This window comes from Sus scrofa, chromosome 2 (genome assembly GCF_054392235.1).
Source record: "Sus scrofa isolate SSC_HxYL_T2T_F1_AM1 chromosome 2, Sscrofa_HxYL_maternal_Yorkshire_Landrace_v2.0, whole genome shotgun sequence".
Lineage (NCBI taxonomy): Eukaryota > Metazoa > Chordata > Mammalia > Artiodactyla > Suidae > Sus > Sus scrofa.
Window position 1 is genome coordinate 8,959,525 of NC_139384.1, and position 20,702 is coordinate 8,980,226.

At 51.5% G+C, this 20,702-nt stretch overlaps 3 protein-coding genes across 11 annotated transcripts in view; all 3 read left to right on the forward strand.

Annotated features, from left to right (window-relative positions):
* The window catches only part of STX5 (syntaxin 5), a 30,760-nt gene extending 25,090 nt beyond the window's left edge, over positions 1-5,670 (forward strand). For all 4 annotated transcript variants that reach the window (XM_021079989.2, XM_021079995.2, NM_001243381.1 and 1 more), the window contains exon 11: positions 4,932-5,670. In XM_021079989.2, coding sequence (XP_020935648.2) covers positions 4,932-5,091 — 160 coding nt within the window. In that variant the 3' untranslated portion in view covers positions 5,092-5,670. The remainder of the gene's footprint in view (positions 1-4,931) is intronic.
* A 1,447-nt stretch (positions 5,671-7,117) lies between these two features.
* On the forward strand, positions 7,118-19,147 carry NXF1 (nuclear RNA export factor 1). Of its 6 annotated transcripts, XR_014836437.1 has the most exons (23): positions 7,118-7,255; positions 10,280-10,463; positions 10,688-10,847; positions 11,565-11,648; positions 11,757-11,861; positions 11,985-12,065; positions 12,202-12,271; positions 12,396-12,484; positions 12,614-12,721; positions 12,893-13,002; positions 13,645-14,485; positions 14,802-14,838; positions 15,436-15,504; positions 15,592-15,647; positions 15,741-15,848; positions 15,966-16,024; positions 16,126-16,241; positions 16,365-16,407; positions 17,001-17,073; positions 17,571-17,753; positions 17,873-17,971; positions 18,636-18,696; positions 18,807-19,147. XR_014836437.1 is itself a non-coding variant. In NM_001243350.1 (21 exon segments), coding segments are annotated over 21 exon segments (1,863 nt in total). In that variant the 5' UTR covers positions 7,118-7,227; the 3' UTR covers positions 18,846-19,147.
* Positions 19,148-19,300: 153 nt separating this feature from the next.
* On the forward strand, positions 19,301-20,437 carry TMEM223 (transmembrane protein 223). Its single transcript, XM_003353817.5, has 2 exons — positions 19,301-19,637; positions 19,998-20,437. The coding sequence occupies exons 1-2, from the start codon at positions 19,322-19,324 to the stop codon at positions 20,288-20,290; spliced, it is 609 nt and encodes a 202-aa protein (XP_003353865.3). The 5' UTR covers positions 19,301-19,321; the 3' UTR covers positions 20,291-20,437.
* Positions 20,438-20,702: the final 265 nt, after the last annotated feature.

Genomic DNA, 20,702 nt, shown 5'->3' on the forward strand with positions numbered 1-20,702 from the left:
TGGTTTAGCAAATGTTTGTTGCTGCTGGGAGCTAGTCCTCCTGGATCCAGGGATAGGGAGGGAACACAAGAGGATGCTGGCTGAGGAGGATGAGATTTGCTCCAGACATTGTGAAAGCGAAGGTCTTTCCCAAGCCAAAGACCCCTAGTCTGATGCTCAGAAAGCGGGCTAAGCTAGAGATAAGGACTTGGGAGCCAGCAGCTTCTAGGAGAAACCATGAGATAGATAAGACCACCCAAGGACAGTGGGTAAAGTGAGAATAAGGATAGGATACATCCCTGTGGATTCCAGGCACTTGTGATAAAGGGAAGAATGTGTCCGAGAGACTGCGAAGATGAGGAGAAAGCAGAGATGTGTTCTTAGAAGCTGAGCTGGAAGGAATTTTAGGGAGAAAGGAGTGGCTATTTCTTGATGCCCCTGAGAAGGAAGCATGAGTTAAGGATCCTCAGGTGTTAATTGGATCCGGGGGCTCTGGTTAATTGAATCAGTGCCAGCAATTTCAGTTGAATGGCTTGGAAACGTAAAAGGGGAATAACAAAGGAGAGAAAACTTGTGGACAGTGATGTGAACAAGAAATTGAAATTTGAAAGAATGATATTTTCCAAATAGACATGGCTACTCTTCGTGTTTGCTTCCTGGGAATGCCAGTGAACCTGGAGTTAAGCACCCTCCTTAGAAACCACTGATTTAGTCCAAAGTTCTCAGTATGTTAGTTTCATGGGCCCCACCCTAGAATCACTGAATGTGAGACCTAAGAATTTGCTTTTTTGAGATGATCTATAGGTGCTTCTTTTTCCTTGTAAGGTATAAAAACTGCCCATCTAGAGTTAGTCACTTTCTTTTTCCCACCAACTTGACAAAGATTTTCAAACCACAGGAAAGCCGAGAGGATAATGAACACCCGTGTACCTTTCACATAGATTCACCAACTGTTGACGTTTGATCACATTTGCTTCCTCTTGCCCTTTTTTTCTGAATCATTTAAAATAATATAAAAAAGAATGTTTATATATATATACACACATATATATACATATATATATATAAAACTGAGTCACTTTGCTGTGCAGCAGAAATTGGCACAACATCGTAAATCAACCATAATAAAGAAAATTTTCTTTAAATCTAAGTGCAAACATCATGACATTTATCCCCAAATACTTCAGCATGCATCTGCCAAGAATAGGTATTCTCCTGAATATGCGTACCATTACAAAGCCTAAGAAATTAACAGGTCTCCAGCAAATCCAGTACTCAATCTAAACTCAAACCTCCCCAACTGTTCTAAAGAAATAGTTTTAGCTTTTTTTCCTTACATTTAAGACCCAGGCAGCATTCACACATTTCAGTTGATTGTTAAAGCCTTCATCTGCCTTTTGTTTTTGTGTGTATGTATGTGTGATATTTTCTTTCTTTTTAGAGGCCAGTGCCTCTTGTTCAAAGGCCTGCCAGTGTACTTGTGCACTGTTTTACCTGTGATTAAGTTAAATATTTGGGGCTAGCTATAGATGATCCTATGGTAGGCACTTGATGAGGTTACCTCTTGGCATTGGTGATGCCAAGTTTAGTCATTTGTTGAAGGTGGTGACCATCAAACCAAGTCATCTGTGGAATGAATGACACTTTTTTTTTTTTTTTGGTCACTCCTGTCCCCAAAAAAACTGCTATTAAAAAAATAAATAAAAACACAAACTACTGTAGAGGAGTTCCCACTGAGCCACAATGGAAACTCCTCTATAGTAATTTTAAAGAGAGAAAGCTCCTTCTGTCAGCTAATGAATGTAGAAGAAATTAGAAAATTACCATTTTGCCATACTCATTCTCACAAATGAGTCAGGCATGGATCATCATAGGGCTAAGGAGCTGGACATTCATAGGGACTCAAAGCATCACTCTAGAGGAGTTCCCTGGTGGCCTAGCAGCTAAGGATTTGGCATTGTCACTGCTGAGGCTCAGGTTCGATCCCTGGCCTGGGAACTTTTGCATGTAGTGGGCTCGGCCCTAAAAAGACAAAAAATAAAATAAAATTACTATAGGAGTTCCCATCGTAGCTCAGTGGTTAACGAACTAGTATCCATGAGGATGCCAGTTTGATCCCTGGCCTCGTGCAGTGGGTTAAGGATCCAGCGTTGGCTGTGAGCTGTGGTGTAGGTCAAAGATTCGGCTAGGATCCCAAGTTGCTGTTGTTGTGGCTGTGGCATAGGCCAGCAGCTGCAGCTCCAATTTGACCCTAGCCTGAGAAACTCCATATGCCACGGGTGCAGCCCTAAAAAGCAAAAATAAAATAAAACAATGAAATTACTATAGTAAATAGTAATTTTAAAAATTACTAATATCATTCTTTTTTAACTAATTTATTTTACTATGGTTGATTTGCACCATCATTATTCTTTACTACAGTCAGATTTCTGGCCACTAGGAGCTACTTCAAGGCAGCTTCTGTATCCACTGAACATGATCCAGTTACTCTCAGTAATTATGACGTTTTGGGGAAACTGAAGCCAAAAGAACTAAAATCCAAGATCTCCTAGGCACGGTCAGATGGTCAAATAGTCCTTCTAGTTCTTGAGTTCTCTATCTTCTTCCATCAAACTCCTTTTTTGTCATTCCCACCTTATACTTACCTTCTCGTCCTCTGGCTGTCCATGCCTCTGATAGCAGTTTCATCATCCATCCTTTGTGTTCAGCAAGACTCCAGCTTCTTATTGCTTAATTACTTCCCTCTATGGTTTTCTTTCTGTAAAACGTTGCGAACTGTTCTCCTCTCTGTTTTCCTCAGTCTTTTCCCTCCCAAGTCATTATTTTCTCCCCATTCCTTTCTGACTTTTAACTCCCCTACTGATTCCTCTGAATATCCCACTGATGCCTAATTTTATCACCCCTAGATTTCCCTTGTATTAGTTTTCATTCACGGTCTCCCATTTGAAATGTTTTAGGAGTTCCCTTGGAACTGCAACCACTTGTGTCACTGCTGTGGTTCAGGTTCAGTCCCTGGCCTGGGAATTTTCACATGCTTTAGGCATGGCCAAAAAAATAAAATAAAATAAAAATCTTCCATATGCCAGATTGATTTGATTGCTTTTCCATTTTTGTTAAGCAGAGCCATTATGATTGTCAGTGTGAATGAGCTTTATTGGCTATGGGATGACAAATGCATCCACACTGAGAAATGTAATTATAGCCCAAAGCTGGGAAACCTGATACGTTTGTTAGCTTCTCTGACATAAACAGGGAATCATACAATTCATGCTCCAGTGTTTGGCCAGAGATTACCTGATAGTCTCGTGACCACCTTCCCAGGACCTTGGACTTGCAGTCACCAGCCCAGCCTTTCCTCTCACTTGCCTACTTGATTCCCAGCCTTCACCAACTTTTCTGTCCTCACAGCGCACGATGGTTTCTGCTCCCTGCGACTCCCTTTGCAAAGACCAGGGTTCATATTTCGTTTTCAGGATTGCACATGCACGTTAGCTGGGAAATGTTTTATTTTCCTCAGCAGCCTCTCAAGAGATTGCCATTCATTCTTCTGAGGACTTCTCTATATCCTGAGAGACATGTTCTAATATCGGGCTTTTCTTTTCTTTTCCTTTCTTTTTTGGCCATGCCTGTGGCACGCAGAAGTTCCCGTGCTAGGAATCGAACTCAAGCCACAGCAGTTACAATGCCAAGTTCTTAACCGGTAGACTACCAGGGAACTCCCTTGGGCTTTTCTTTTTTTCTTTTTATGGCTGCACCTGCAGCATATGGAAGTTCCTGGGCTAGGGGTTGAATTGAAGCTACAGCTGCTGGCTTACACCACAGCCACAGTAATGCCAGATCTGAGCCACATCTGAGACCTACACGGGATCCTTAGCCCACTGACAAGGCCAGGGATCGAATCTGCCTCCTCATAGACACTATGTTGAGTTAACTTGCTAAGCCACAGCAGGAACTCCCCTGGGGCTTTTCTTTATCTCCTTTCTGTCCGTATCATCAAGTTTTTCTTCCTTTCTCACTCAGAACCAGGGTTTCCTGACCATAATGGCCTGTGACCTTTCCCCCGTTATTACAAAGGCAATACTGCTTATCAGAGAAAAATCCATAAATACTGATGTGCAAAAAATTATAATGACTAACATTTTGGGTCCTTTTAGTATGAGTTAGGCACTCTACTCATTTAAGACTGACAGCAGCTAGAGAGGTGTGGTTTGTGTTATCTGAATTTTCTCCTTTGCAGTTGAGGAAAATGAGACTTGGGGTTAAGTGACTGGCTTAGGGTCATATGCTACAGAGCTGATTTTCAAACCAGAGCCAAGATTTGTTTATATTACCCTTCCAGAGCATTTTCTGGAAGGGTAATATAGATATATTTTTTTGTTTTGTTTTGGTCTTTTGTCTTTTTAGGGCTGCATCCACGGCATATGGAGATTCCCAGGCTAGGGGTCAAATAGGAGCTGTCGGTGCCGGCTTACACCACAGCCACAGCAACACAGGATCCTAGCCACGTCTGCGACTTATACCACAGCTCACGACAACAAAAGATCCTTAACTCACTCACTGAGCGAGGCCAGGGATCAAACTGGCATCCTCATGGATGTTAGTCGGGTTCATTAACCGCTGAGCCACAATGGGAACTCCCCTCTTTTCTTTTTTAAACGGCTGCACCCACAGCATATGGAAGTTCCTGGGCCAGGGGTTGAATTCAAGCCTCAGCTGTGGCAATGCCGGATCCTCTAACCTAACCCACTGCGTTGGGCTGGGGATCAGACCCGTGTTTTTTGCAGTGACCCGAGCCGATGCAGTCGGATTCTTAACCTACTGTGTGCCACAATGGGAGCTCCCAGAGCTCTCCCATCTACAAATACATGTACACACACACAAAAATACATTTCAACAGCATTCCTTTTAATCAAGTGTCACTCTTTTTCCCCTCCTCTCGGCCCTCTCTCCAGGATCGACGAGAACGTGCTAGGAGCCCAGCTGGACGTTGAGGCCGCCCACTCGGAGATCCTCAAGTACTTCCAGTCGGTCACGTCCAACCGGTGGCTTATGGTCAAAATCTTCCTCATCCTCATTGTCTTCTTCATCATCTTCGTGGTCTTCCTTGCCTGAACCCTCTCCAACGCTGAGGCATTCCGTGGGGGTTTGGAACCCTCCTGGGAGGGCAGGTGGCCAGAGCTGCCACTGAGCCTGTGCAGGGTGCTTGGGAGAAAGGCCCTGTTTCCCTGGAACTGCTAAGAACGGCCACTGCCCCTGATCTCCCACTCCTTGCCTCTGGCCACCCTGTCCTCCCCTCACCATCCTCAGGCCCATGAAACACACGGTTCTGGATTTGGACTCTGCTGTGAAGTGGCTGGAAGGGAGCAGAGGCCAACTGGAGGGCTCTTCGGGGAGGTTGTCTCCACTGGAGATTTTTATAAACCCTCCCCAGCCTTTCTCAACTCTGGCAGCAAGGGGAGATGATGCCCTTCCCCACCTTCCTGAGAGTGAGGAGAGGAAGTGAAACTTCCCCAGGGACCAACTTTCCCATCTGGGTTAAAATTTACCTCTTCCTCTCTTCACCATGTGAGGCAAGGGGCCCTGAGCCCTTTGGCTGCCTACACAACCCCAACTCTGGCTGCAGATGACTCTCAATCTGCCAAATGTGCTGCGGCCCGTTTCCTCCCAATTACAACAAGACTGTCAGCCTCACTAGCCATGTCGTCATTTCGGGGTGGGAGCGTCGAAGGGCCTTGGCAGCAAGTGGAGTGAGCCCACTGCCCAGCATCATAACTAAAAGGGTTGGGCTGATGGCCCTGACGGGCCAGGCTCACTCACTCTGTGCACACAGCTGCCTCCCGCAGGGGGTTTCCAGGTGTAGCAGCACTTAGTTAGCATGGAAACTTCCCTTCAGAGGCCCGTAACAGGATCCCAGCCTGGGTCCCTGATTGACGGCAACTTCCAGGACCATCTCCAGAAGTATTTGGACCTGTCTCATCTGCATGCTCCAACCATTTGGCCCCAAACTTACTTGCGCTGGATGAAGTAGGAGCCCTGCCTGCTGCTAGGAGTGAAGGTGACATGAAGAATCCGTTCCCAGCTCCAGCTGAGGCTCTTGGTCCCCTTGAAGCCCCTCACCACATCCAAGCCAGTCAGAAGAATGAAGGAGTGACCTGCCTGGAACACCCACCCTCCAGGGAGGTTAATATGCTTTCTAGTCCTGACCAGGACCCAGAACCACATCATCCTGCATCACTGGAGTTCCCCCACTTCACACACCCGAAAGGAAGCTCAAGCTGTAGAGACAACAGTCACTATACACTGTGCTGGCCCCAGTACTTTGAGGGGTCCAGGAGAGCCCAGGTCTTTCCTAGCCATGGCATTTTAATATTTCCTCTCCCTTTGGCCTGTGTTCAGCGTGTGGTCAGGCTGGCCTCCTCACTGCCCAGTTGACACAAGACGTGGGTTTAGCATAGCACATCCCGGTGGGTTGGTGGGTGGGTTGGTTTGTGAAGACAGCCAAAGCCTGGCAAATGCCGTTTTTCTCTCCTTTGATTGCAACTCTCTCGGAGGGAATGCATAGATCAGTAGTTATTTCACAAATATATGTTGGGTTCCTGCTGCGTGCGTGCTAAGTATGGTATCCAGTCAGGTGCCGGAGAGAAAAAGCCGTGAATTAATCAAGCCCCTGCTCTCTAGGAGTTTACCGTTAGTTTTCTATTTCATTTTATAGGCGAGGAGACCGAGGCCTAGATCTGCAAGTGTCAAAGGGCTGAGCTGAGACTTGCCCTGGCTGGATCCTTCTAGGTGTCTATGTGCGGTCACTCCCGCTCCTAAGGGCCTGGTCTCCCACTCCTCGGAAGCCCTTCCTGTAGCCCCTCTTCCCTGTTCCTCTCGGAATCCTGGGCTGCAGTAGCCACCTCTCCGCTTCACCGCTGACCCTGGAGGTGCTCCAGCAGAGAGCTACTAGCGGCGGGGTGGATGAAAGCAGGGGGCCGGCGAACCCGCGGTAACTCGGCTTCCCAAGCTCAGGTCCTGGGCGGGGCGTGCAACGCCAAGTCCCGCCCCCGGCTAGTCCGCTCGTCGAATGCGCACGCGCGTCTCCCAGTGGTTCCGCCCATCACCGTGGGACGTCGGCTGCGCGCGACGCGCTGGCCGCATAAATGCGGCGGCATCCGGCGTAGGAGCACTTCAGCCGGGAGAGCCTGGGCGTTCGGACGTTTGCCGGTGTCGCGGGCCGCGACAGAGCCCGCCCCTGCTCGCTGCGCCATGGCGGACGAAGGGAAGTCATACAACGGTCAGTGCTGGCCCTTGGGTCGGGGAGCCGGTCGATCTTGGGCCCTGCTGGGCTGCGCCAGCCTAGGCCGCAGCGCCGGGGCGTGAGGCCGCGAGGGGCCCGGCGTCCACGGGGAACGGCGGTGGCGCGGCGCGGGCCCGGGGCGAGGCAGCCCGGGGGCCTGGGTGAGCTTGAGGGTTGGGTGCCGGGGTTGTTGACGCTGGGATCCTCCCTTTGCGGGCCCCTGCGACTCGGAGAGGTGGCTCAGTGGTGGGGTGATGAGATTCCTTTGAACTTTGTGGGTGGTTGATGCCTGTCAGTTCAATTTGGCGGCCAAACTGTTTAATGTGAGTCAGTGCCCTTCTCCTGGGCTGATGTGCCCTATTTTCTACCGCGCGTCCAGGCGATTTTGCCCCCTCCCCCACCTAACGCGTCTGTCGCTTAGGCTTAATATTTTAGATCTGCACATCAACTCGATGTTCTGGTCCAAACACTACACTGAGTTTTAGTCCAGAGCGGTGGTTAGGAGCCGAGGTTTCAATCCCGAGTTGGCTATGCCAAGCTTGAGTAACTTACACCCTCAGACTTCGTTTTCCATCTCCTTAATGAGGATAGAAACAGTACCAGCCTTCTGAGTTTGTCTCCGTGTGTGTGTGTGTTAAAACGAGATCATTCATGTCAGGTGCCTGGAGCATAGTGCCTGACACTGGAGAAGAGTGCTCAGTGAATGTTAGCAACGACTTGTGTGCATTTATTACTTTTTTCCTAGGGTAACTTCTTGAGAAACTCATATTTTTAGTTTTTTAAGGAACCTCCATACTCTTTCCCGTAGTGGCTGCACCAGTTTTCATTCCTACCAACAGCGTAGGAGGGTTGCCTTTTCTCCACATCCTCTCCAGCATTTGTTTTTGTGGACTTTTTAATGTTGGCCATTCTGATTGGTGTGAAGTGCTACCTTATTGTGGCTTTGATTTGCATTTCTCTAATAATTAGTGATGTTGAGCATCTTTTCATGTGCCTGTAGGCCATCTGTATCGTGGGTCTTTTTTTTTTTTCTTTCTTTCTTTTTTTTGCTTTTTAGGGCCCCAGCCGAGGCATATGAAAGTTCCCACGCTAGGGGTCCAATCAGAGATGTAACTGCTGGCCTACACCACAGCCACAGCAACGCCGGATCCTTAACCCACCGAACTAGGCCAGGGGCTGAATCCGCATCCTCATGGATCCTAGTTGGGTCCGTTAACCACTGAGCCACGCAGGGAACTCCTTCATGGGTCTTTTTTAAGAAGCGCTTCCTACACACCAGGGTTCAGAGGATCATATTCTTGGAGAGGACCCTTGGTGAAGCATCCTAACTGCCACTGGAACCTGAATTCAGGAGTTGTCTCCTTAGTTAAAAGCCTTTTCTGACCAAGAAAACAAAGAGCTCACTCCCAAACGTTCAGAGTGGCAGTTTGAGAATAAGACTTTTAAAAGAAGCCCTTAAATTGGTCCTATCTGTGTGTGGTGTTTGTATTGTATGGGCAAAAGGAGAGCTGTTTCCCCGAAAGCTAGTGTAATCATGAGGACGGATTTGCCACCTGTGAGAGGGGTCACCTCGGGGTTAAGTAGATTTGGGTGGGCCCACAGAAAGCGGATGTCGGGTGACTTTTGAGGGGTTCGAATTGTGTCCAGTTACTCTGGGTCACTCACACTTCACATTCACTTGAGAGTGGCAGTTGGAGAGCAAGATTTTTTTTTTTTTAAATCTTTTTAAATTGAGGAAGGTTGATTTACAATGTAATGTTGGTTTCAGGTGTACAGCATAGTCATTCCTGTATTTATAGATTACACTCCATTAAAAGTTATTGGAAAATAATCGTTGTCATTCCCTGTGCCGTACAACAGATCCTTGTGGCTTATCTCTCTTATACTTAGTAGTTTGTATCTCTTAATCCCATATCTTGCCTTATCTTGCCCCTCCCCCTCATAACCACTAGTTTGTTGCCTGTATCTGTGAGTCTGTTTCTGTTTTGCTGTATACATTTTATTTTTTTAAATTCCACCTGCAGGTAATGTCACATAGTATTTGTCCTTTTCCCTCTGGCTTATTTCACTAAACGTAATACCCTGCAAGTTCATTCATGTTGCAACTATGGCAAGATTTCATTCTTTTTGATGGCTGAATAGTATTCCGTTATGTGTGTGTGTATGCACCACATCTTTATCCATTAGTCTCTTGGTGAACACTAGGATCGCTTCCATAGCTTGGCTACTGTAAATAGTGCTACCGTGAACATGAATCTTTTTGCATTATATATTTCTTTCTAGATGTATATCTAGGGGTGAAATTGCTGGTGGTCATATGGTAGTTCTATTTTTAGTCTTTTGAGAGGAGAACAAGACTTTAGAAGATGCTTGTGGAGTTCCCTGGTGGTTCAGCAGGTCGAGGATCTGATGCTGTCACTGCTGCAGCATGGGTTTGAGCCCTGCCCTGGGAACTTCTGTATGCCTTGTGGGTGCAGCCAAAAAAAAAAAAAAAAAGGTCTTAAATTGGTCATATTTGTAACTGACATTTGTGCTCTATAGGCAAGAGTCCTGTTTACCAGAGCTGATGTAATCATTGAGATTGGTTTTTCCCCTTGTGATTGGTTTTCCTTTGTGATTGGTTTCCCAAGATATAATCACTGACCACATTTCCAGTGGAGTTAAGTAGACTTGGGCACTTGAGAGCAGGCAGTTTTCAGGTGACCTGACCGAGTGTGAGTTGTGTCCAGTTACTGCTCGGGACACTCGCACTTCCACATTCTGCTTCTCCTTTGTAGTTCCAGTTTCTGCTTCATTTTTCTAAAGCCTTATACACAGTTTTCCAGGGATGTTTCCCTTTTGCTGCCATCCCACGGAGAAGGTTCTTTCCCTGGCCAGGCAGAGGAGTTTGCCAGGAGGTGGGCTCTGTCGTGATTGTGTGTCTCCTGTCTGGTAGTGCAGGGTGCTGGATACTGGGATCGCCCAGTAGGGGAGCTGAACCAGGGATGTATTTTCTAATTTGTGTCCCGTTTCCAACCCCAGAGCACGATGATCGAGTTAGTTTCCCTCAAAGAAGGAAGAAAGGCCGAGGCCCTTTCCGGTGGAAGTGTGGCGAGGGGAACCGGCGCTCTGCAAGGGGAGGTTCTAGCATTCGGTCTTCCCGCCTTGAGGAAGATGACAGAGATGTGGCAGTGAGCGACGCCCAGGATGTTCCCCGACTACGATAGTGAGTAACCAGTTTGTCCGGTTTGAGTTCAGCGACCCGTTTGTTTCCGTGGCCTTCTCACCACAGTGCGTGTGTCATTTCTCTTCGTTGCTGGACGAGAGAGACATGCCAGAACCAGCCTCCTGGTTGAACAGCCGTAGGCCTGGTCCGGACACCAGGGCACGAAGGTCCCCGAGAAGACAGGCCTCACTTTGTGGATGTTTGATTCCCTCCTTCCCCCACAGCAACCCCTATGCTCCGCGACCCAACCGTCGGGGCGATGGTTGGCACGAGCGGTCTCGAATTCACGTCACGGTGCCTCTGCGGAGAGACAGAGTTCCTCCAGAGAGGGGAGGAGCCGGCACCAGCCAGGATGGGACCTCAAAGAACTGGTTTAAGATTACAGTGAGTGTCTTGGCAAGGGCGCAGAGCCGGGGTGCTGGGGGGCCGGGCCCAGGGTGAGGGGTTTCCTTCGCACATCACAAGGTTGGGCTTCTCAGCGGCTCACTCCACAGTCAGGTGGCCATTCTTTCTCCTTAGAATCCCTGTCTTAAAAAACCTATGAGCAGGTTCAGAAAAGGAGAAGGAGACAAGTGGGATTGGGGGGGGCATCTAAAGGGAAATGTGGCAACTGTGGTTGGGAGCTGGACTGACTCCTCCGGATTTCTCCATCGCCCTCAAGCCCAGCGTGGCGGCTGGGGGCCCTGGGGTTCTCTGAGCCAGGCAGGTTATCAATGACACCTTGCAACTTTTAGAATCAAGCAATTTGAGGAGTTCCCTGGTGGTGCAAGGTTAAGGATCCAGGGTTACTGCTGTGGCTTGGGTCACAGCTGTGGCACGGGTTCAAAACCTGGCCCAGGAATTTTTCAGGCCACAATTAGGTCCCCCCCCCCCAAAAAAAAGAAACAGTTTGATTCTTTTGAGGAAAAATTCTGCCCAGTATAAATAGACAAAGAGGAGGTTAAGGAATCTGTGTTTGGCTTGAATAGAAAAGCTTTCACTGGCCATTTCTTTCGAAAATGTTTTAGAGCTGGCCGGTGATATGAAGAGAGCACGAGGGCAGGCCTGCTGGTCAGCGATGGTTGTACGCTGTTCCCTTTTCTCTCTCTCTCTCTCCTCCAGATTCCTTATGGCAGGAAATACGACAAGTCATGGCTCCTGGGCATGATTCAGAGCAAGTGCAGTGTCCCTTTCACTCCCATTGAGGTAAACTCCGGCGTGAGTGGCTGGCCGGGCCCCAGGGGAGGTGGAGGTACCAGCTGGGCCAGGGGCTCTGGGCTCCAGGCCTGACACTCTTGTTTCCTCTTCCGGCAGTTTCACTATGAAAACACACGGGCCCAGTTTTTTGTCGAGGACGCCAGTACCGCCTCGGCATTGAAGGCTGTCAACTATAAGATTTTGGATCGGGAGAACCGCAGGGTGTGTGCAAAGGGCCTGGCGTGCTCGGGGGCGGGGCTTGGTGCTCAGGGCTCCGACTGAGTCTCGGTCCCGGGGCTCGGGCCTCCCCGAGTTCACCCTGCCCCGGGTCTTCCTTGTCCGCAGATATCTATCATCATCAACTCCTCTCCGCCGCCCCACACTGTGCAGAACGAGCTGAAGCCGGAGCAAGTCGAGCAGCTCAAGGTGAGGCCGGTGGGCTGAATGGGTGTGTCCTTCCAGTTGTCACCCCCCACACACACCCACCTACCCACCCACACACACACACACACAGCCCCAGAGACTGCTGAACTGCTGCTGAACGCTTTGTCTTCCTCTGTAGCTGATCATGAGCAAACGATACGACGGCTCCCAGCAAGCCCTTGACCTCAAGGGCCTCCGTACAGACCCAGGTACGGTCCACAGCAGGAATGCTTAGACGGTTGGAGACAGAGGGGGCTCAGTCCGGCAGAGAAAGTTGGAGAATGGTGCGGGCCCCAACACCCCCTCAGACTGACTTCCCTTTCCTTCCTGAAGACTTGGTGGCCCAGAACATCGACGTGGTCCTGAACCGCAGAAGCTGCATGGCAGCCGCCCTGCGCATCATCGAAGAGAACATCCCTGAGGTGAGGCCTTTGTCCCGCCCGCGGGGCGTGAGGACACGGGGGTGGTGTAGATGGGAGGGGCCTTCATGGCAGGCTTGTTTCTAATCCCCTCGCTGGCCGTGCTTCCTCTAAACTCTTCTCTCCCCACAGCTGTTGTCCTTGAACTTGAGCAATAACAAGCTCTACAGACTGGATGACTTGTCCAACGTCGTGCAGAAAGCACCGAATCTAAAGATCCTAAATCTCTCTGGAAACGAGGTGAGATGGAGAGCCTGGTTGTGTTCTGAAGGGGGGGTGGGTGGGCAGAGGGTGCTGACCGCGGGAGACAGGGGGCGGGCGTTTCAGAGTCGAGGGGGATTACGGGGGGCAGGGGGGCACGAGTGGGGATCCAGCTGGCTGCCTACCCGCCTTTTCCCCCCTCCCTTGCAGCTGAAGTCTGAGCGGGAGCTGGACAAGATCAAAGGGCTGAAGCTAGAAGAGCTGTGGCTCGATGGAAACACCCTGTGTGATACCTTCCGAGACCAGTCCACCTACATCAGGTCAGTTGTAGCCTCTGTCTCCCCTCCTGGGGACCTTCACCCCCCGGGAGGCTGAGCTGCTGCCCCCTGACCAGTGCCCATCTGCAGGAGATGTGCAGCCCTGAGCTGGAACCACCTGTCCTTTGGGAGGATCACGTGCTCCTCCCTCTCGTCTGTCCGTGTCCCCAGCTTGGCCCTGGTCTCCTGCCCTTCCTTCCCACCTGACTGCTCTTTGCTGGTTCTGTGGCCTTTCTCCCTCCTTCCTGAGCACAGCCTTTTCCAGACTCTCCCTGCCCTCTGTTCCAGGAAGAGCATCTCCCCTTTTCTCCCGTGACCAGGGGGTGTCGTGTATGTGCCCCACACGTGGGGTTGATTTGAGCAGCCAAGAGCCTGCTGCCCCTGGGCAGAGAAAGCCCTCCCTCCCCGGGGCTTCTGCTGATGGGCCTTCCCTCCTCTGCACTTGGGCCAGGAGGGCCCGCTTCTCTCAGTCCACGCGCCCAAGGCTGCCGCCTGGGCTTCCCCGCCCCCGCTGAGGTGGAGGCCTCCTGGGGGCTGCTGCCAGGCAGACGGTGTCTCTTGCCCAGTGCTCTGAGCTGAGCCCTCCCTGGAGGAGAAACCTGGGGTCCCTAAGACATGTGACCAGAGCCGGGGCCCCGCCGGCAGGCGAGGGCATCCCCAGGCAGGTGCTGGGCGTGGAGGCCGCGGGGGCGTAGGCTGCAAGGAGACGGAGAACTGACCCTCTCCGGGGGCGCTGCCCCTCCCTCGCTCGCACACCTCACATCACCCTGCTTGGCCCCGGAGGATGGCTGGCTAGCCAGAGACGGGTAAGATTCCTCAGGGAAGGAACAACCTAAGACAGGCACAGTCGCAGAGGGGCCATCAGGAGAGGACTTGGGGGCCAACAGAGGTGGGGCACAGACCCTCACCCCCCCAACTTTGCAGGGGCCTGAACCCTCACGCCTTCTGAGGGAGGTCTCCTGCCCCCATGGCTGTCTCGCTTCCCACGCCCAGCTCAGATCGGGACCCAGGTGGCAGACAGAGACCTGGCCAACAGCAGCCGCCCTCTCGCCACACCGAGGATTTGTTTCCCGTGTCCTCCTTGGACCACAGGGAGAGGGGAGCTGAAGGAAAAGGCTGGGTCAGGCGCCTTCTTCCCTTCGTTCTCCCTCTTCTCTCTGGGTGGCTCTTCGCCCTGTAGAGCTCCGGCTTCTTTGCTTTCTTTTTCCTTTTTCTCTCTGCGCACCTGTGTCTCCCTCGTCTCTCCTTCACCCCCTCCCCTCCTACCTGTCCTCTCTCTCTTCTCCTCTCCCTGCCTTCTCTTCTTCCTTGGCCTCCCCTCCTCCTGAGCCCTGCCTTGCTCGTCTCCCTGCCCCAACATCCTGTGCCATCCCTGTGGTGTGTTCTGGTCTTGGCCACGGCCAGACCTGGCAGAAGTGATGGATACCTGTTGAGGCAGCGGAGCCCCTGGGCTCCCACCCCATTCCCTCCTCCCGGGGCTGCACAGGTGAGTAGGTGGAAGGTAAGGGGGGCAGGGAGGGAGAGGAGGTCCTGGCTTAAAGCCCGGGCTGGGAGCGCTGCTCCTGTGGCGCTCGGGGTCAGGCAGAGAGAAGAGAGTCGGCCTTCAAGGCAGTCATTTCTGGGTGCCCCGGGTGAGGCGGGGAGTGGGGCTGCTTTTCCTGGAGCTCAGAGGCTGGGGAAGAGGGCGAGGACAAGCAGGATGGGGTGGGCTGTCCCTCGGGTGTTGGTGTATTTGCTCCTAGTGCAGCCCAGGAGGCCCGGTGGCTCTGAAGCATCACTCACTTCTGTCCCGTTCTTGACAGCGCCATTCGAGAACGATTCCCCAAATTACTACGCCTGGTGAGTCCCTGACTTTTCTTATTCTCTTCTGAGGAGGGTAGCATCTCCCACCCTCAGAGTGTTGCCCGATGAGTTTATGTGGCTGCTAATTTGGGGGCACAGAGAGAGCCCTTTGAGAATCTGACAAATCCTATAATCCTTTCTTCTCAGAAAAGTGCCCATAGACAAAAGTTGCGTCTTATCAGGATTCATGGACCCTTTCTGTTTCCCTTTACACTTGACCTTGGACCCCTCACTCTTAGTTCACCCATCAGATTACTCATCTAGCCTTTTTTCTATAGTTTTTCTTTGGTTGGTTGGTTGGTTTTTCTTTTTTTATGCCACACCTGCAGCATATGGACATTCTTGGGCGAGGGGTCGAATCAGAGCTGCAGCAGCTGCCGGCCTACACCACAGCCACGGCAACTCCAGATCTGAGCTGCATCTGCCACCTATGTCACAGCTTGCAGCAGTGCCAGCTCTTTAACCCACAGCAATGCCGGGGATCAAACCTGCATGCGCCCTCACAGAGACAGTGTCCGGTCCTTAATTCGCTGAGCCACGATAGGAATTCCTTTTCTCTGGTTTACACTGTCCACTTTTGCTCCCTTTTTGCAGGATGGCCACGAGTTACCCCCACCAATTGCCTTTGATGTTGAAGCCCCCACGATGTTACCACCCTGCAAGGTGAGTGGGCTGTGCAGTGCGGGGCGCTGAGTCAGGACTGGTGTTGAGAGTCCTGGTTACGTGATTCTGACATCTGTTTGATTCCAGGGAAGCTATTTTGGAACAGAGACCCTGAAGAATCTGGTGCTGCACTTCCTGCAGCAGTAAGTGTCCTGGGCCCTGAGGCAGGGGAGAGGTGGGCTGGCCCCACCGCATCTCACTCGTGGGAGCCATTGGTCCTTTTGTTTTCCCCGCAGGTACTATGCAGTATATGACTCTGGAGACCGGCAGCGGCTCCTGGATGCCTACCATGATGGGGCCTGCTGCTCCCTGAGCATCCCCTTCATCCCCCAGAACCCTGCTCGGTGAGTATCACAGCCCAGAAGCTGCCTGGGGCCAGCATTTCTCAGCAGACCCAGGCTGGCACCTGCTAGCATCCACGCTGCTCTGCCCACTACCTCCTTTTCCGTTTATCCCCCCAGAAGCAACTTGGCCGAGTACTTCAAGGATAGCAGGAATGTGAAGAAGCTTAAAGACCCTAGTAAGTGTGTGACGTGAGCAGAACAAGTTGGGAGAAGGGGAGGGGGATGGCGTCGGTGAGCGCGTGGCAGCCCCTGACCTTGGGTTCTTCTCCCCCCACAGGCCTGCGGTTCAGGCTGCTGAAGCACACGCGTCTCAACGTGGTGGCCTTTCTCAACGAGCTGCCCAAAACTCAGCATGATATCAATTCCTTCGTGGTAGACATAAGCGCCCAGACAGTAAGCACCTGTTTTCTTCCCTGACACGGCCCCGAAGTGGGGAAGGGGCGGTTGCAAGGCCCTGAGGACCCGGGCTCTGGCTGGCAGCCTGTGGGGTAACTGCTGCTGCTGCTTCTCTTCCAGAGCACATTGCTGTGTTTTTCTGTCAATGGAGTCTTCAAGGAAGGTGAGCCTCTTTGGAGTCCCGAGTTTGCAGCTTGTCGTTCTCAGCACCCACCCTCAGCTTCCCAGCTGCCTTCTCTCTTCTTCCCTGACCGCTTCCTCCCGCCCTGCCCCGCCGTCACCGTCTCCACTTGGCCTGCCCTCCCCGCCTGGCTTTCCCCTCTGGGATGTGGGTGGGCAAAACCTGAGGGTGACGAGGACACAGACTCTGGAGTCAAGCAGATCTGAGTTTCTGTCCCAACCTCGGTCCTCTGTGTCTGGGCAGTCGACATCACCCCTGAGCCTGAGTCTTTATTTGTAAGGGGCAGGGGTTAGTAATAGCCTTCTGTCGTGGGGAGTAAATCAAGTGATTGATAAAGTCCTTGACACAGGGTCTGGCACACGAGTGTGGTTAGTGGACAACAGTGTCATCATGACTGCCCTCCCTGGCCTCGGACCCCCTGCCCCCAACTCTGCTTCCCCTGTATACACACTGTCACCCCTGCCTGGCCCCCTTAGGGTTCTTTGTGGCAGATGAGACCATGATTTTTGAGAAGCTGTTTGAAAACATAAAGCATGAGTGACTCGGAGGGGTCATCACCTGTGTTGTCATTGCAGTGGATGGAAAATCTCGGGACTCTTTGCGAGCCTTTACCCGGACGTTCGTGGCTGTTCCTGGCAGCAATTCAGGGTGAGTGTTTGACTTAGCGCGTGGGGTCCTAGTCCCCAGTCCCCAATCCCTGGCCCCCACCACTGTGAAATGTGGGGACGGTGGAGTCACCCCTCTGGGCATTTTCAGAATTTCAGAAAGGCTGAGGGAGCAGAGGAGGCTCACACAGTGGTGAAGGGTTTGGCTCTGGAGTCCAGCTGCCTGGGTCTTCCATCCTGGCTCCACTACTTCTAGCCAAGGGCAAGTTTCCTCATCTGCAAATCAGTTTAACAGCATTCACTTTCTGAGTCTGTTGTGAAAATAAATGAGGGCTAAGAACTGTCTGTGGGTTGGGGGAGAATGTCTAATTCTAGCGTGTTTGGTAGGTAATCCCATACATAGAGTCCACAGGAAAGGGGGTGAATGATGAAGGGACCTCGTGGGTATTGAAGGAATCTGAGTGTCAAACGAGGAGTGACGGTGGGAGGATGAGGTTCTCTGTCTGTCCCGCTGTGTCTAAGGTGCTCTTTGTCTCCAAGGCTGTGCATCGTAAACGACGAGCTGTTTGTGCGGAATGCCAGTCCCGATGAGATCCAAAGAGCCTTCGCCATGCCGGCGCCCACGCCTTCCTCCAGCCCAGTGCCCACCCTCTCCCCAGAACAGCAGGAAATGCTGCAAGCATTCTCTACCCAGTCTGGCATGAACCTTGAGTGGTCCCAGAAGTGAGTACTGGGCCTGTGTAGGCACAGGGGTAAACTGAGGTAGGGCTGGTGGTGAATAATGAGTGCCCATAAAATTTTTAAAACCAGACCTTTTTTTTTTTTAATTGCTTTTAAAAAAGGGGATGTTCCCTGGTGGCCTAGTGCTTAAGGATCTAGCACTGTCACTGCTGTGGCCTGGGTCACTGCTGTGGTGTGGGTTCTGTCCCTGCCCTGGGAAGGTATGTATGCTGTGAGCGTGGCAAAAAAAAAAAAAAGAAAGAAAAAGATTGTCCCTGAGAAAAAATTTCTTTGTGCGTAAATTAGCATAACAATTTAAAGCCAAAGCGAAGTCCCTTTTTTATACTGTTCTGCAACTGACTTTACTTATCCCATGAGCATTTTTCCCTATTAGTGTAAAACTTACCTTAGTCTTGTTTCTATTAGCTATTTAGTAGAAATAGTTACTTAATATCAAAAGACCATTGATGGACATTTGGATTTTTACCAGTTTTTCATTTGTATAGAGTATAACAGCGTGTATATAATTGTTGGCAAACTCAGGCGTGTATTTCTATAGAATGGATTTTTTTTTTTTGAGGCCACACATGAGGCATATATGTAAGTTCCTAGACTAGGGGTCGAATCAGAGCTCTAACTGCCAGCTTACACCACAGCCACAGCATTGTGGGATCTGAGCCACATCTGTGACCTTCACGGCAGTGCTGGATCCCCAACCCAGTGAGCAAGACCAGGGATTGAACCTGCATCTCCATGGATAGTAGTCGGATTCTTTTCTGCTGCTCCACAACGGGATCTCCCTAGAATGGATTTTGAAGTGGCCTTTGGTGATCAAAATGACTGTGGTTGTTTCTCACAGAGGTGTCTGTTCTTGCCCTGCTCCAGGTGTCTTCAGGACAACAACTGGGACTACACCAGATCTGCCCAGGCCTTTACTCATCTCAAGGTAAGGGAATGGGTGGCAAAAAGAGATCTCCAAGCCTTCAAGAGGGTCAAGTAAGCTGGGGGCATGGGTGCCATCCACCTCACTCTACCAACCTTTTATTTTTCCCTAAGGCCAAGGGCGAGATCCCAGAAGTGGCATTCATAAAGTGACCCATAGTTGTGCTCCAAGAGAAGGCACCTGTAAATAGCCCTTGGATATATTGATGTCTCGTTGCCATGGTTGTCGCCTCTCCGGCCCCCAGGCCACCCTTTGACTGTGACCGAGGAGGGGGTGCTGCTGGATCCCTCTCCTCACCTGCCTTCTGGAAGACTTCCAGGAGATTGAGCCTCTGGTGCCAGGAAGCCAAAGCTTACTTTGTAGAACTGACACTAAACTACTCAAAGGACTTAGGTGCTTTGTGTACTTAACCCCACGATCCTTCCTACTTTTTAAGATAAAGAGTGATGTTGTATTTTGTGTAGAGCGTGCAATTCTGTATTAGCCTTGCCCTTTGCGTGTGCTGGCGGAAGGGAGGCCAGGGCTGGGCCTAGAGGGCGGGGACGGAGGCGGCGGACGGGGACTCCGGGAGGGCGGGGAGGAGGCGTCGGCAGGAAGTCCCGCCCCGGAAGTCGCCCCTTGCGGGGCCATGGCGGCGCCCGGGGCACGCATACCCGCGCGGCTGCTTCTGGCGCTGCAGTCCCGACCCGCGCGCCGGGCCCTGCACGATGCAGCCCCGCCACGGGACGTGCTGCTCTTCGAGCACGAACGAGGCCGCTTTTTCGCCGTCCTCGGGCTGTTCTGTGCCGGCCAGGGCGTCTTCTGGGCCTCCCTGGCCATTGCCGCCTTAACCCGCCCCCCGGCCCCGGCTCGGCCTCCGGACACCGAGTCCCCAGACCGTGGCCGCCTGGACCTACGCTCCGCGCTCTGGCGCTATGGCCTCGCTCTTGGCTGCGGCACTATCGGTAAGTGTGGGCGGGCGGGAGTGGCAGGCACACTCCTCCCTGCTCAAGCGAGAGTAAGGGGCTCCCAACCCTCCAGGCTACGCAGGAGGTACGCCGGCGTTGGCAGTCCGCGAGCGCCAAGCCCTTGAACAGGCTCAGGCTGAGTTCTGCCTCTCACTTCATGACCTTGAGCAAGTTACTGGGCCGTGTTTTCAACGGGGATGCACATCTGTTAAGGCTTTCGGGAGAAATGGCATACATGACGGGTGTAAGACGTGCTCAGGAGGAGTTACTATCACAATTATTTTATTCAGGGGGCACTGGAAGAGTTACTGCTTAGTAGCTCTTCGGTGAAAACCTCAATCTTTGCCGTTCCTGCAGGTACCCTGGTACTTAGTGCTGGTCTTCTCTTTACCCTTCGCTCTGTGCGCTCAGTGATGCTACGGGCTGGAGGGAAGCAAGTGACCCTCACCACTCATGCCCCCTTTGGCTTGGGTGCCCATTTCACTGTTCCCTTGAACCAAGTATCCTGCATGGCCCATCGGGGTGAAGTCCCTGCTATGTTGCCTCTGAAGGTCAAAGGCCGACGCTTCTACTTCCTCTTGGACAAAGCTGGACACTTCCCCAACACAAAACTCTTTGATATTACTGTGGGTGCCTACCGTAGCTTGTGAAGAAACCACCTCAGCTCATTCAGGCCTCCCAGAGGGGAATAAAATCTGAAACTTAGGGGCGGGGCAGCAGTTGGTCACACAGGGGGCCCAGAATTCATTGACAGCAAATAAAAGAGCACTCTTCCCGAGGGCAGCTACCTGCCAGTACCTTTTAAGTTTTTTTTTTTTTTTCCCTTATAAACTTAAATTCTTTGGAGTAAAGCAGGCTTTTATGTTCACAAAGGTATTTGTGAGGTGCAGAGTATTTTTCCCCTGGAAATACTCGTTCTGGGTTGCCACAGTCAGACAGGTAGCACAAGGATGCTTTCCTTGCATCTGTAGTGGAACCTTTTTAAGTTTTGACCCATGTCTGGTTTTTGTGGTTGTTTTTTGTTTTGCTTTTTAGGGCCACACCTGCAGCATACGGAGGTTC

Bases quoted from the DNA above. Each gene is read 5' to 3' on its own strand.
- TMEM223 (XM_003353817.5), top strand. From the start codon at position 19,322: ATGGCGGCGCCCGGGGCACGCATACCCGCGCGGCTGCTTCTGGCGCTG. The intron at 19,638-19,997 runs GTAAGTGTGGGC...CCGTTCCTGCAG, and splicing joins TCTTGGCTGCGGCACTATCG to GTACCCTGGTACTTAGTGCT.